Genomic DNA, 16,165 nt, shown 5'->3' with positions numbered 1-16,165 from the left:
TCAGGCAGAAACTACCAAAGACACAAAAAAAAAAAAATTCTCTGCTGGGCTAGCAAAAATTATGGTTACGATAAACCAGCAAACAGACATACTTTAAAAAGAAGCTTATTTTTTGTTATCTCACAGCTAGCCTAGCCGCGTGTCAACCAGGCGTGTTACCCGGCTACGTTTATACATTCATAGTGACGCAGTGAGGTTTTTTGACGTGACAACGTCTAATAAATAGATGAACGCTGGCTGCACGCACGAAAAAGGATGACTAATTGTCTCGTTACGCACATTTTCCCGTTACGCTCATTGTCCCGTTACGCTCATTGTACGCTTGCGCCGCATCTATCTCTCTTCCACTCGATTGGAACAACCATCGATTTGACTTTTTCGAGGCACATTAAACTTGAAACACTCCCATTCGTTTCCTACTTTTCCTATCATCGTCCTATCCTTAACAGAATAACACAGATTGGAAGAAGTTAAATAGCAAACATGTATAAAAGTTATAGTTAAAATAATCTGTTCGTTAAAGTAATAAACATATTTGAATTAATGAGTGCAAATAAAAGTAAATTTATCAATTAAATTGTAGATTTCATTTCACTCCTTCTTTGTATCCATACAAAATAGTGATAATTCAATAAAAAAGATTCAATTTTATTCATAAAATTATGCAATCATTTCATCAATATTTCGTTATGACGTCACGTTAAACTATCATCCGTAAATCGACTTTACAGACAAATTTTGTTTTAAAGGTTAGTTTCAAAAATGTTAGGTGAGACTGACAGTGTAGACTTCTTCTAGCATGTGATGACTGTGAAGTCTGGTTCACGTCTGTCTAACTCACAAGTTTTGTCACGGGTTTATTGCTAACAAACAGCCTCTCAGAGCGAGTCAAGTAAACTGATCCTATCACTTATAGGTTCAGAATAAATTGCTTGTACTCATTTACCAGAAGAGTAGTCTTAAAACATACACATCCCAGTGACTCTCCCAATTATGACACAGCTCTTTGCCATGCCCAGGAGTACTTTTGACCAAGAATAAACTCGTCATGAAATGAGGGTCAGCTAAAATGCAACTTACGAAAACGCAAAGAATGCCTGTTCGGTAAAATAATACACGTGTTGTGCTTATCGTGGGATTCGGCGGATGGATACTACTCCTGCAAGTAGTCATCTGGCAACACTGTCCGTTGGTAGAGCAGTGGACTTAAGATGGCGCCGCGGTAAGCTGCTTGGTAATTTTTTCGGTGATCTGGCACAGTTTTTAAGCATATACACAACAACGTCAGAAAATTAACGAATTAAATCGTTAATAGTAAATGAGTACATAATTTGTTAGGTATGGTATACAGTCTACGAACACTCGAAGTACCCCGTCGGTCAAAATAACAAGCACTCAAGAGTTTTAGATTTGCACTGCAAAAAGAATACTTGTGAATATTTTGCGTCTAATGTCAATGCGTATCCACACAAGGAATCTTCAATATGATCCAAAATTTCTTGTGAGCACACTCCCATCTCAAAGTTCCTTCGAAAATCTGCGATCTTTCTTCCAGTATAATGACAACTGCATGAATCCTGTAATACACTGACATTACCGTACGATCATAACATTTATTTTATGCATGTAAGACCTTATCTAAATTTCGTTTTATGTCATAAAGCAGCATAATGATTCTTGTTAGCTCATTGCTCAGGGTGCATTTCCACAATTTCAATGCGATTTCATTGGTATTAGAGTTTTGCGTTGTGATTGCTATTAAAATAAGATTGAAACACTAAATCTTTTCTCACCTTTCAAAGTATTGTTTTTACCGATATGTACATTTAATGCAGTAATGGTCTAAGTACGAACTTTGCCGAAAGTATTTCTTTGGTATTTTTTCAATGAAGAAATATCGAAAGAACATGAAACAAAATTATGCGTAATGAAATGGACGAAACAACAAGGAACATATTGTTTTGTGCATTGTTTCCCTGATTTAACTCCGTCTTCAGAATTCCACATGTGTTTATATATTATATGTTTTTTTAATAATAGCTAACCATGGCTTGTTGTGTGGTTTTGCACATATTTACATATTTTTTTAATGGAAAGCCCAGGTTTTCTGTGATGGTCGAATGCCGTACAATAGCATGTGTCCATATGAACACCCCGAATAACATCTCAGTGTTCTGTTAAATATTAGTGCTGTTTTAGCTTGACATGTAGCAAGTAGCATTGCCAATAATTACACAATATCACTAGAACATTAATTTTTCACAGACTTATTCCACTGCTAATTGGAATTAATGAGCAATCTTGACTGAATGGATGAGCAGTTTTGCGAAGGGGAAAAGGTCAGGGAAAATATGAGTCGACATGACCTCCAAACATATTCAAAGTTTTTTTTATTGAACAAGTGTATCTCCTTTCTCGAATACCAGTCTTGATTTTATTTTTCAAAGCAACGGTTAAGTTATTATAATAGTTGTAAAAATTTAATATAGATATCAAAATATCTAAAAGGCTAATGGATAATGATGAATAGTATTAATAGTATTATTAATTTCACATTTACAATACAAATACTTTTATGCCAACATGATTTTTCAAACAAAATCTCCCTCCCCCCATACACACACCATAAAAAATAAGCCGTAGTTACAAACTCCAACAAAACTCACGCTAGACTGAATACCATACGCACATACACACATTCAATGCGGTATTATTTTCCGTGATCACTGTCAACTCGAGTGGGGGTGAAAGAGTTGACATCTTCGCACTTGTGGGCGGGGTTGTGGCGCGTGCCAACTGCAGCTGCCTGCGGAAGATGGCGGGTGGTGGGAGGGAGGGGTGAGGGAGGGCGCTTATCGCAGGATCAGCCCCGGGCGAGTCCTGGTGGCGGGGTGAAGGGTCCTCAGGCGCGCGGCGTCCATCACCCGGCGCTCCGCTGAGTCGACCCATCGATAGCGCCCGCGCGCCGGTCGATACTCGTCGAGGGTGCTCTCGACAGCGGCGAGGGTCGAGGCCCGCGCGTCACGGCTCCATTCACTCGCGGAGCAGATCCATCAGTTACATGACCTTTCAGTTCTATACGAACATTCACGTGTTCAGTGCAACTGATGTTGTTATTCGTCTACTGATTTAGTCTATTTGAAAGTAACTACCGTAATATCAGAGTGGCAAAAAAGAAAAAAAAGTAAATTGTTGTTAGAAACTTCTAATTAATTAATTCAATAATTTGGCCTACAAGAAGATACTATCTGTATTATTATTTATATTCATATAGTTATAGTCTCCATTATTATTATTATTATTATTCAAATTGTTACATAATAGTAGTGAGGCACTGTACTCGCATTTCCGAGGACCCACATCCAAATCTCTGTCCTGAGTTCGGTTTTCCACGAATTACCTGTAATCACTCCAGACAAACACTGGGGAGCCTCCTGACAACAGGCGATGAACGATTGGTTGCTCAAAATCCCTGATTCGTGCTTCCTTATCTGATGACTCGCTCTCGGTGAGAAGTTCAGCTCAATGAATAAGTAAGTGAACATTATCACAGGAGCGCACGCGTTGAATTGCCTCGCACGTCAAAGACAACTGCAATGTATCGATCAGTTACACTGCTTGCAGACACGGTCTATGTAATGACACTGACCAGTTGACTTGACGATTGTCCCCCCCCCCCCCCCCCCAATTTCCCACTCCTAACTCCCCGGATCGACTCGCTTGCCACAGGTGTGTTGTTTCAAATCGTCGAAGTCTAAAAAAAACTGTTAACCGAACAAAAATATGAAAAATAAGTATTAGTGTTCAGTTTATTAAATTTTAGATAAAGTGTAACTAAAAAAATCACAAACGCGATCAATAAACCTCTATGTTTATCGGCTGTACAGACGTTAAAATAAAAAATATTGAATAATTCTCTTGAACGGTGAAATTTAAGAAATGAAGTAAATAAATATTGAATGTTCAAAATTTTAACAAACATGGCAGTGAAGCATCCTGCAAAGGGTAACAATATTATTATATAATTTATTCGAGGTTCCCTTCATACCTCTCGAGGATCTTTCATATCCCACGCTATCGAGCGATTTCCGTTACTTCCAATTCCCGTCGTCTACTCACACCCGTTAGCCCGCGGTGTAGTTCCTCAGCCTACCCTGGCGGCTGCAACGAAGATTTACCTCCGAGAAACAGTTGCGTCTCGCGGAACTGTGCAGTGCGACAACTCGCTGAGCGAGCAGACAACTCGCTGGACGAACCGCCGGCAACTCGGCTGCGCGCTCCTTTGACCTCGCGCCGCTCCGCTGGGCCGGGTCACGTGACCTGTGCGTTGGCACGGGGGGGGGGGGGGGGGGGGGGGGCTCAAAGGCCCAGACGCCCGGCCGCCCGCAGCGCTAAAATGTCAAGGGTCAGCTACTGCCTCGCGAGCACACGGCCACTACAGGACTACAGACCAGGAGGGAGAAACTCTGATTACCGAGACTGAGACCTAGTTTTTTTTTATGTAGTTATGGGCCCGTCCGCTAGATAGTAGTTTTCACAATATATTGCTGACATAACTACATTAATTTATTAGGAGAAGTAATGTATAAGCTATTATCAGGCAAACAAACCTGTGAAAATTCACTCTATTTAGGTAGTCTCTAATTTTGTGGTGTGTAATACAATGAGTTTTTGCACCTCCTACTCCTTTATTTATTACAAAACAGCATTAAGTATTTTCGCATCGCTTAAATTAGTTTTGCGCCGCCAAGGAGATAACTTAATGTAACCAAAAAAACGTATCGAAACATCGAAACATGGTTTCAGTTTCCACTGTATAAGTCGCATTTCTTTATTACCCTCCCTGTTCTGTGGACAGGACTGCAGGTCGGGTGAAGCTACATCCAAGTTCTTCACTCCTAACCAGCTTTTACGGTACCCACCAAACCCGTCTGCTGTATCCCATTGTTGAATTTAGAACCGGATTTCATTTGTTCTTACAAAAGCCGCTCTGTCAACAATGTAGTTGGAATCGTAACTGTATTTTCTACACTGTGGCAGACGACTGATGTTTTGGAAAAAGGAAGGTAGTAAGGGATCCTCTGGAAGTCACTCGGGGGGACTCGGTTCGGGACCCGCTCCGGACACCCCTGAATCCCTGCTGACCACGGGCTGATCCCCTCAGGTGCCGGAGACGTGAGCCAGAGCCGCGAGTGTTCTTGACAGCGAGCAGCGAGGAGGGGGCAGCTGCAGTGTATAGTGCGGGCGGGAAGTCTGCCGAGCGGGGGGCAACTGCAGTGTATAGTGCGGGCGGGAAGTCTGCCGAGCGGGGGGCAACTGCAGTGTATAGTGCGGGCGGGAAGTCTGCCGAGCGGGGGGCAACTGCAGTGTATAGTGCGGGCGGGAAGTCTGGCGAGCGGGGGGCAACTGCAGTGTATAGTGCGGGCGGGAAGTCTGCCGAGCGGGGGGCAACTGCAGTGTATAGTGCGGGCGGGAAGTCTGCCGAGCGGGGGGCAACTGCAGTGTATAGTGCGGGCGGGAAGTCTGCCGAGCGGGGGGCAACTGCAGTGTATAGTGCGGGCGGGAAGTCTGCCGAGCGGGGGGCAACTGCAGTGTATAGTGCGGGCGGGAAGTCTGCCGAGCGGGGGGCAACTGCAGTGTATAGTGCGGGCGGGAAGTCTGCCGAGCGGGGGGCAACTGCAGTGTATAGTGCGGGCGGGAAGTCTGCCGAGCGGGGGGCAACTGCAGTGTATAGTGCGGGCGGGAAGTCTGCCGAGCGGGGGGCAGCTGCAGTGTAAAGTGCGGGCGGGAAGTCTGCCGAGCGGGGGGCAGCTGCAGTGTATAGTGCGGGCGGGAAGTCTGGCGAGCGGGGGGCAGCTGCAGTGTATAGTGCGGGCGGGAAGTCTGGCGAGCGGGGGGCAGCTGCAGTGTATAGTGCGGGCGGGAAGTCTGCCGAGCGGGGGGCAGCTGCAGTGTATAGTGCGGGCGGGAAGTCTGGCGAGCGGGGGGCAACTGCAGTGTATAGTGCGGGCGGGAAGTCTGCCGAGCGGGGGGCAGCTGCAGTGTATAGTGCGGGCGGGAAGTCTGCCGAGCGGGGGGCAGCTGCAGTGTATAGTGCGGGCGGGAAGTCTGCCGAGCGGGGGGCAACTGCAGTGTATAGTGCGGGCGGGAAGTCTGCCGAGCGGGGGGCAGCTGCAGTGTATAGTGCGGGCGGGAAGTCTGCCGAGCGGGGGGCAGCTGCAGTGTTTAGTGCGGGCGGGAAGTCTGCCGAGCGGGGGGCAGCTGCAGTGTATAGTGCGGGCGGGAAGTCTGCCGAGCGGGGGGCAACTGCAGTGTATAGTGCGGGCGGGAAGTCTGCCGAGCGGGGGGCAGCTGCAGTGTATAGTGCGGGCGGGAAGTCTGCCGAGCGGGGGGCAACTGCAGTGTATAGTGCGGGCGGGAAGTCTGCCGAGCGGGGGGCAACTGCAGTGTATAGTGCGGGCGGGAAGTCTGCCGAGCGGGGGGCAGCTGCAGTGTATAGTGCGGGCGGGAAGTCTGCCGAGCGGGGGGCAGCTGCAGTGTATAGTGCGGGCGGGAAGTCTGGCGAGCGGGGGGCAGCTGCAGTGTATAGTGCGGGCGGGAAGTCTGGCGAGCGGGGGGCAACTGCAGTGTATAGTGCGGGCGGGAAGTCTGCCGAGCGGGGGGCAACTGCAGTGTATAGTGCGGGCGGGAAGTCTGCCGAGCGGGGGGCCACTGCAGTGTATAGTGCGGGCGGGAAGTCTGCCGAGCGGGGGGCAACTGCAGTGTATAGTGCGGGCGGGAAGTCTGCCGAGCGGGGGGCAACTGCAGTGTATAGTGCGGGCGGGAAGTCTGCCGAGCGGGGGGCAACTGCAGTGTATAGTGCGGGCATGAAGTCTGGCGAGCTGTTATCTAGGGACGAGGGGCATGGGGACAGGGCGGCTCGGCAGAGGAAGCAAGCATGTGTCAGCGGGCCGCGGCCAAGGATCGCAAGTATCTCCTCGGCCAAATATCTCCTCCTAGAGTGCTATACCCTTTCAAAATATTTAAACCCTATAGTGTTTAACGTGCGATACGTGTAGTGTCTCACTATTATTTTTCAATTCTCATTAAAAATATTATATATTTATACCATCATAAATTATAATAACTTTAATTACATTTTACTAACATATTTTTATTTTTCTTGGCCATCGAATAGTGTATTAACAGTATTACTACAGTTGGAGTCATTAAGAAAAAAAAATTCAATGTTGAAACACCGATTATTGTTTCACGGGAGACAACTATTTGTAGCACTTGGTCGCTATTAATAAAAAAATCGTTCCATTATATTATGTGCTATGCCCAGAGTTTATATTTTAAATATTAAATGATCCAAAAATTATTTATATAAAATATAGAAATAAGCATGGTCTTTCAGTTATGTTTCCTTAGAAGTGAAAAATGAATATTATCAGATGATGCTCTTTTATGAATTACAAGAAAATGCAGGTACTGCCAAAATTCTCATTCAAATCAAAATATAACGTTTAAGATATATTTTTAAAAAATCCATTACATATTAAACCTGTATCTAAAACTTTTCCGCTATATGGCGTATACCTGGCTAAATATAACACCGAAACAAGAACAGTGCTAATGGAAGAAATCGTACATTGAAACGAGAAGTATTACTCGTCGTTAAAAATACACAAAGCAAACTAAGGATGATACTCGCTACTGATACACGCACCGGCGTCGTTACGATGATGGATTTTTTTAGAACAGTTGATGAGTAACTGGGCACTGCTCAGCTCCGTAGGACTGCGCCCATGTGTATGTCTCAGAGTCCAGCTCGCAAGACATCTGGCCCGTGGGCCCGGACCCCTCCCTCCCGGGATTTCAAAATAAAAATAAAACAAACACGCAAAGATAGAATAACAAAATTATAGCAACTTAGCTACATAAGGTTACAGAAGGATTATTGTAATGTACATCCTCCCCATTACAGCCCGACGTGCCTCATACCCAGAAGCGGCAGGGACTGCGTTTCCAAGCAGTCTGTGTATAATGCCGGTTTATACGTGTTACTGTAAGCATGTCTCTCATACAACCTGTACAGGCGTGATTCACGTATTCAAAAACATTAATTCAATGTATATGTACGTACGTATGACTTTTTTTTTTTTTAACGAAATCAACAAGCAGCTGACGTATGAGCAAAGTATTAGAAACAATCAAATAAAATTAAAAAATAAATAAATTGTTTGGTTTCCATTTCGCAAGCGAAATCGTTACTTAAAATTATGAGTGTAAACATTGGAGTTCTAAAAGTACAGGTGAGATTTCAGTGTGACAATATACATATTTCTTGACGTGACAACGTCTAATAAATCGATGAACGCCGGCTGCACGCACGAAAAAGTGTCCCGTTACGCTCATTGTACGCTTGCGCCGCATCTATCTCTCTTCCACTCGATTGGAACAACCATCGATTTGACTTTTTCGAGGCACATTAAACTTGAAACACTCCCATTCGTTTCCTACTTTTAATATCATCGTCCTATCCTTAACAGAATGACACAGATTGGAAGAAGTTAAATAGCAAATATGTATAAACGTTATAGTTAAAATAATCTGTTCGTTAAAGTAATAAACATATTTGAATTAATGAGAGCAAATAAAAGTAAATTTATCAATTAAATCGTAGATTTCATTTCACTCCTTCTTTGTATAAAATGTATAGTTAAAATAATCTGTTCGTTAAAGTAATAAACATATAATTAATGAGTGCAAATAAAAGTAAATTTAGGAATTAAATTGTAGATTTCATATCACTCCTTTCTATCCATACAAAATAGTGATAATTCAATAAAAATGATTCAATTTTATTCATAAAAGTATACAATCATTTCATCAATGTTTTTTTTTATGACGTTGTCACGTTAAACTATCGTCCGTAAACCGACTTTACAGACAACCAATTTTTTTTTAAATTCAATTATAAAGAAATCTCACTCCTAATATATTAAGTAATGATGATACTGGACCCCTGGCCACGGCGCTGTGTGCACCCTCCACGGCGGGCGGATGTCAGACTCAGAGCACGTCTCGACAGGACTGCACGTCCCACGGCGAGGGTGGAGTAGGGGTAGACGACGAGGGAGAAGCGCTATCTCATTCCGGCCGCCGCTCACAAGCTGCCCATTTTCTTTCCCTTACCCAACTAAAACTAAGTGTATTTGTTTGGAAGTGGTCTGGGTCGGGGAATACTCTAACTGCGTCTCAGGCCGAAGCCTACGCGCCTGATCACGCTGGGTTTCAGTCATGCAGAGAAGGTAACATGCATCTTGTGCTTCGTTCGTGGATTGGCCAGCCATGACTAACTAGTCTATAACTAGTTAAGTTTTGGCTCAGGTACAACCCGCATGGACACAGGGTAAACCCTGGGCACATTCATGCGGGGTTAGATCAAGCAGGCAGGTTCAGTATAGAACAAGGAGGATGGTCCAGGAAGCATTGTTGGTCAGGACAGCAAGTTCCAACCATGCTGGTGTCGGGAGCCACTGGTGTTTGCGCGCGTCTGGGTTGGTACTCCTGGCGGTGAGCGACTTCACTCGTCGCCCAACGGCACGTGTTAAAACTATGGAAAGGAAGACGGCGTTGAGTGCATATTTATAATACTAATTGAAAGTTAAATTAAGTCAATTATAATGAAGAATTAGTGATTTTTTTTCTCTACTAATGAATTCTGCTAATAAGCGATCAAAAAGTCCGCTAAATTATTAAAAAAAAAAAAACACACACACAGCATATAGCGTGCAAACCCCCTTGCAATCTTTTTGAGGAGGGGTTCTTGGGGGTTTTCTCTTGTCCCCCCCTCCTCAGGATCAGCGGTGACCAATGGACGGTAGTTTAGATGTTGAAGTAATTAAGTATGTGAGGTGAGATTTATAGTCTGTGATCAGTGGAGGGAATGTGGTTACAAAAATTTGCAACGGTAACGAGGCAGTTTTCGGGTGCAGCGGGTGGTCTCGCAGACAGCGGTGAAGGTACCGGCTAGTTTCCCCGCTAGCGAGGCGCGGACAGTGGCTCGGGAGGCTCGCTAGGCGCGCGAGTCTAACACGGCGTGCAGTTTTACAAATATGCATGCTTCATGACGAAATAAACAATTTCATATTCCGCACTGTATCGAAAGAAACCTGTCTGTCGTGCGAGAGACATTGTTTGATTAGAAAAAATAAGTTTCAGCTAGACGTGGTAAACACATTTGACAATCTTGACACGACGGACTCAGCAACACAAAGGCTATTGTAACAAGAGGGCAACTACATCGTCCTTGTGGAGATTTAAAACTTCGGTATAGGAACTCTCATACCTAAAAATTGATTCTGAAAACACTTGTTTAAGTCATACTCCAAACAAATAAAAAATATTAAATAAGAGAACATCAGAACATGACTTTCCTTGATTTCCGTGAATAAACGACACAAATGTATTGCGCGGTTTCTCTAAAGCGCTATGCATAATTTTGGCGGCCAGGTAGGGAGGCCACTTCAACACTTCCCCTCTTTTATATGTCAACGAAATTTTTTTTTGACGTAAACGCAAATAATGTTCAAAGTTGTAAAATATAGATTATAACATGCTAGTTAAACTGCCCATTATGTCTTGATGTAAGCTTTTGGACATACGCCATTGCTACGCACTTTTTTTTGTAGAAGAAACTAAAAATTACCCAAAAGACAAAAACTTAAATTAAGCAAAAAATTGTTGTTGTCAACAGGATATAAACACCACCAGCAATGGCGTATGTCCAAAAGCTTACATCAAGTCATGCACTCCCATTGCACAAATCTTTCAAAGATAATGCCCATTATGTGTTGAGACAGACAAGAGATAGAGATAGAGAGAGATAGAGAGATAGAGAGAGACAGAAAGAGAGATAGATAGAGAGAGAGAGAAAGAGAGTTAGAGAGAGAGAGATAGAAAGAGAGTTAGAGAGAGAGATAGAAAGAGAGATAGAGAGATATATAGAGAGAGAGAGAGCGAGAGACGGAAGCGTGGTGGTTACCTGCGGCCAGGCAGACCACCAGCGCGCCGACGGCTAGACACGTCGCTCCCATGACTGCTCTCACATCTCCACGCGCCGACTGGCGACTGGTACTGGACTCGGGCGACGCGCCGCGCTCGCTTCTGCGCACACGCGGCCCGAGCTGCGCGCGCAGCCCGTCTCCAGCGAGCCTCTGCGCATGTTTGCCGTAATCATGCGGTCCCCCGATTTCTACGGTGAAAAGAAGTCATCGGCGGACGTAATCGTTCTGGTGGAGAAGCCTAAGATGTACATCGAGTTCTGTCCCTGCCTGAACACGCCCGAATATTCACCTTCGGCCAACCTCGGGACTTGTTTTATTTTTGCGCAGGAAAAATGAATTCAAAAATTAAAAGTGGTCGGTTAGGTTAGCTACATTAAAACACTTTAAAACACTATGGACGGTTAGTTAGGTTAGTATAGCTACATTAAAATAAACAGATAAATATATATAAATAAACCCGAAGTTGGCCGAAGGTGAATATTCGGGGGTGTTCGGGCAGGGACAGAATTTGATGTACATCTTAGGCTTCCCGTTCTGGTGCCCATCGGCATAAATTCCTGCCCTTCCCCCCAGAATAAAACATTTATCATCCTAAATATGAAGCACTCTGTATTTTAAGAGCTTTACTCTTGATTGTATATCTTGTTAAACTAGTAGAGGGAGCGGGTCATCTGTAACTCATTTTATAGTACGTCCAAAATTATGGCATGTCGTATCGGAAATATGGTATACTATTGTATAAATAATCGTGCAATGAGAATTTATCGTGCGATAATGCTTACAAGGTATAAATCCTGGCATGCTGTTATGTGAACGAGGGAGAAATTATGGCACATACTCGTGGCCACCCCCAAATTCACAACTCTCCACTCACCCACCCATTTTGTTTGCTGAGGATGGCCTTGTTATGTGTCATGGCCACCATTTTGATACCAATTTCAGTTGGTAGGCAGAGCTAGTGTCGATTGCAGATGTCAGCCATTAAGAATGATGTTACAGGGTTAATGCTCGTTGGATGTTACTGATGATTGCGGGTTCTAAGGAGACGTTAGTGTAGCTGTAATATATTTTATTTCAAGTGTTATAAAATCTAAAGAGTGGAGGTGGTGAACCATTACCGTATTTGTCGATCTCAAGGTCTAAAAACAAGCTTGCTATTTATGTGACCAAGTGCACTATTTAAATAATAAGCTATACAAAAACTTGACCTGAATATAATGTCAATTGTTTGACGTGATAACGTCTTATAAATCGATGAACGCCGGCTGCACGCACGAAAAAGCGACTCATTGTCACGTTCCGCCTGAGCCGAGCGTGCAAGAACTGGCCAACCACCGCGTGAGAAAATCTTCTATAATATCAAACAGGTTAAGGCGGGCTTTTTAGCTAATTGTTCGTGATTATATTTAAACAATTTATTTAAATTAAATTTGCAAAAACTGTAAATAATATTTGAAAATTAAAAAGTATGCAATTTTTCATCAATGTTTTCTTATGACGTTATCAAGTAAAATTATCGTCCGTAAACCAACATTACAGACAAACCCCCCCCCCCCCCTTTCCCCCCCCCCCTTTTTTTTTCCGAAGTATGCTGGCCGACTACTCCAGTGTGGACAGGGTACAAATTATATCAATTCGCGCCGTTTAACTTTTAGTTATTGTATTTAACTTTAAGGGAAGGCATTTGAGCATGTCAATACATGCTTGAAATTACAATGTGATTGGCTGCTGTCCCGGCGACGCTGTGATTCAAGTGTTGGATTGTTTAAAACTTGGATCGCTAGGCTGTTGCATTGTGGGTAAATGGAACATTTAAAAAGGTTCCGTGGCCCGGCGTCACCTGATGCCAGTGCACACAATTCGGCCAGAATAGTGAAACAATTAATCGTTGGTGTTAAGTTTTGGTCACCAACGACGCACATTAAAAATACTACTGATTCTGTGCATTTTAAGGTACGCCATTTTGTTGCTAACAAAAACTTGTTGGAATCAGACCTCACAGACTACATCACGTTTTGAAAACTTAAAACGTGAGAAACGCACTTAAAATTATTTCAAAATAGATATAAAGTATCAATATGTGCAGGTGTTATAAAAGTTTAATATCTTTAAATAGGAAATAGTGCTACATCCCTAAATGAAAAACTCATTTACCTTCTGTTCTACAAATCCAATGGTTTTGCTCTAGATTATAGAGGTTAGCTGAGCAAAACTTTAAAGTAAATTATTTCGAAAGACACCAATGCCGATTTAGGTAGGTAAGTATTGTGAATAAACCTGCCTAACATTTATATCTGGTAAAGTCCCTTTATTTTTGTGCCCTTCTTACTGGCACCTCTAGTTTGATTTGTGAATTATTTCAATTTGAGACGAAAACTTGGAAGAGTTCTTTTAAAAAATAAAAATATCTTGTTTTATGTTTGTTGATTATTTGTTTCAGGTCGCCCAATATCTACGGCAAAGATCATTCACATTGGCTTAATTAACGTGTTCAACACACTGGGAATTGATAGTGTGATGTGTATTAATAATAAGTTTGACTATCCTATTACAATATTTGCTATCTTGTCACTGGAAATAGTGCTCTATAATCGTTTTAGCAATTACCTCTATATATCCCAAGGCTAGAGTATTCTACACATATATTTTAATGTATATAAATATTTATGTCGAAGCTTCCTCTGATCACTTAGGTTATTGTTGCCCATTGCCATTTTTATTTTTATGAGATCATGTCTTGTGTACAATGCAAGTGTTTAAAAAAAAAATTGTGGGAAGTGCATTGAGGAAAATGGCCCCGCAACAGAAATATATCCATGGCTGCCCGCGCGTCTATTGAATCATGTAAAGGTATTGAATGACGTTTGTGTGCTCCTCAGCCAGGGTTTTATGTAACATTCCACCATAACTAAAATTTATTTAAAACACATTATTGTAAGACATTTTGTAATATAATATTGTTTCTTTAATTAAATGATATTGTTGTTATCTGTACGAGCAAGTCTAACTAGCCTGAAAGTTTGTGCTGTTACATGACTGTCCCAGGCACAGAAAGTATATTGTTTTTATTATAAATAACATTTTTTAATTATTATTTGTTGACATTTTTATGTTTTTCTCTATCGTTGTGTATTTGGACATATCTACGAGTACCATACTCTATGGCGTAGCCCAAGTGACTTTGAACCTCAATTAGCAAGACCCCTCTAGGGAGCAATTGACTGAAACGGCAAATTGAACTTTTTATACGTAATTTGCATAACAAAACTTTCATTGTTGAAAAATCAAGTTTTAAATTTAAGACATTTTAGCATATTAAGTTGTATTGTTAAGTGTCTGTATTTTGTTTTGATGTGATAATTAAGTCAACGATCTTTGTGCCTCGGCCAATGAGAGGCCATGTTACTTAAGATAAGCATCATTACTGAAATTAAGAGAAAAGTCTTGGAATAACGACGGCGTTGGCTAGACAGCATGGGTTTCAATCCCCTTAAAAATCTGAAATATCTACGAGTTAATTAGATCATCCGATTACCAGGATGTTTTCAATCGTCGTTTGAATATAAATTACATGTTGTTTAAATAGGGCACATCCTATATGACGTGTAATTAGGAGTGAATTACCGTAAGTAAATCTGACTCATGATGCTATCCTGAATGAACTGTATTTCCGCATTAACGTAATTTTAATATTGCCGACGGACATATAAACATTGAATTTTGAGCTGAACACAGTAAAGCCTTACTGAGAAAAACATTTGTTAAAGCCAATTACGAATTCTAATCTACACTTTAAATAGTTCTAACCCAGAGCTGAAATGAGACGAAGCTCTCATGATGCTCTACCACAATTACACACTGAATTCAGCCGAGGTACACTGAATTAAATTAAACTACAAAGATAATCAACATTATTTTTTTTTCACACAAAAACTCGATTCTAGATTGAGAGCAATAAACATAATTAATTTGAACTGTATGAACTTTTGTTGTTTTATCATGTGTGCAACACACCACCTGTTATTTAAGAAAACATTATAGTATACCACTGGTCCAACCAATAATTATATATATTTTATCTGATTAAAGATTATTTGTTTAATCCTATGCTACCCTGTTATTATTTTATTGTGTATATGTTTGTTTTCTTAATGACCTTAATTTACATGTTGTCAATCTCATGTCAATTCTAGACTCGGAGTGTGAAATTTTTTTCCTTTTTCTCTTATGTACCACACTACACTAGTCCTATCCTAGTAACGAAGCTAAGTTGTACATAAGGGTGGCGCCCAGATACAAATTAAAAATAACCAGAGAGTCTATACTCGACAGTGTATTAATAATCAGAGTGATTAATATCCAGAGAGAACTAGTAATATTAGTATTTAATTATTATTAAATCTGACTACACCTGAGTTCTGAATAATAGTTCAGATAGGTAAAGACTCTAGTTCAGAGAATAGTTCAAGTTCTTTTGTTTTCTGCACACTTGGTGCGCGAACAGGAGCCCTGCACGGCCTGGCATCGCTAGGCACAGCCGTCTACCACTCGGCGTTGAGGTCAACGCGTTCGCGCACCGATCGTCACAATACCACAACCGACAGTGAGTGTTCTCTTCGCTCCGTGGTCGACCTGCCAGCTCGATGCCCGCACTGGGGAAGCCTTCATTTCACAGACGAGAGAGCCACACCCGAAGTTCATTTTCCGTTCTATCTCATTCTATAAACCATAGATAAGCATTAAATTTTGCGGTCGATTAGGATAGTGTGCTGTGCTCTTCCCCACTCAGCTACTTTCTAATATTATTATGCTAGATAGGTTTGACTGTTGGTTACTATTACTTTCTGTCGATGTTGATATATATATATATATATATATATATAATTAATTTGTAATAATGTATAAGGGTAGGTCAAACAACACAGATATTATTCAGGTTCTGGTAATTATGTGTAATATTTAATTACATGTGTGGCAATTTATTACATCGGCGCCTATTGCTACACAAGGGCCTAACCCACTTAACACAAATGAGTATTAGACACAACACAAAACATAGGTTAATATGACAGGTTCATTCATATCTTGGGAAATTGGTAAGGAAAATTAAC

At 42.0% G+C, this 16,165-nt stretch overlaps 1 protein-coding gene across 5 annotated transcripts in view; it reads right to left on the bottom strand.

The window, feature by feature from the left end:
- The window catches only part of LOC134532530 (uncharacterized), a 38,660-nt gene that overhangs the window by 20,107 nt on the left and 2,388 nt on the right, over nucleotides 1–16,165 (bottom strand). For 2 of the 5 annotated variants that reach the window (XM_063369007.1, XM_063369009.1), the window contains exon 2: nucleotides 11,033–11,204. In XM_063369007.1, coding sequence (XP_063225077.1) covers nucleotides 11,033–11,204 — 172 coding nt within the window. Of the gene's footprint in view, nucleotides 1–11,032; nucleotides 11,280–16,165 lie in introns of all 5 variants that reach the window. The other 3 variants (XM_063369008.1, XM_063369012.1, XM_063369011.1) reach the window with 2 other exon arrangements.

The sequence above is a fragment of the Bacillus rossius genome, chromosome 6 (assembly GCF_032445375.1).
Source record: "Bacillus rossius redtenbacheri isolate Brsri chromosome 6, Brsri_v3, whole genome shotgun sequence".
Taxonomy (NCBI): domain Eukaryota; kingdom Metazoa; phylum Arthropoda; class Insecta; order Phasmatodea; family Bacillidae; genus Bacillus; species Bacillus rossius.
This window is presented reverse-complemented; position numbering and strand designations above follow the sequence as displayed.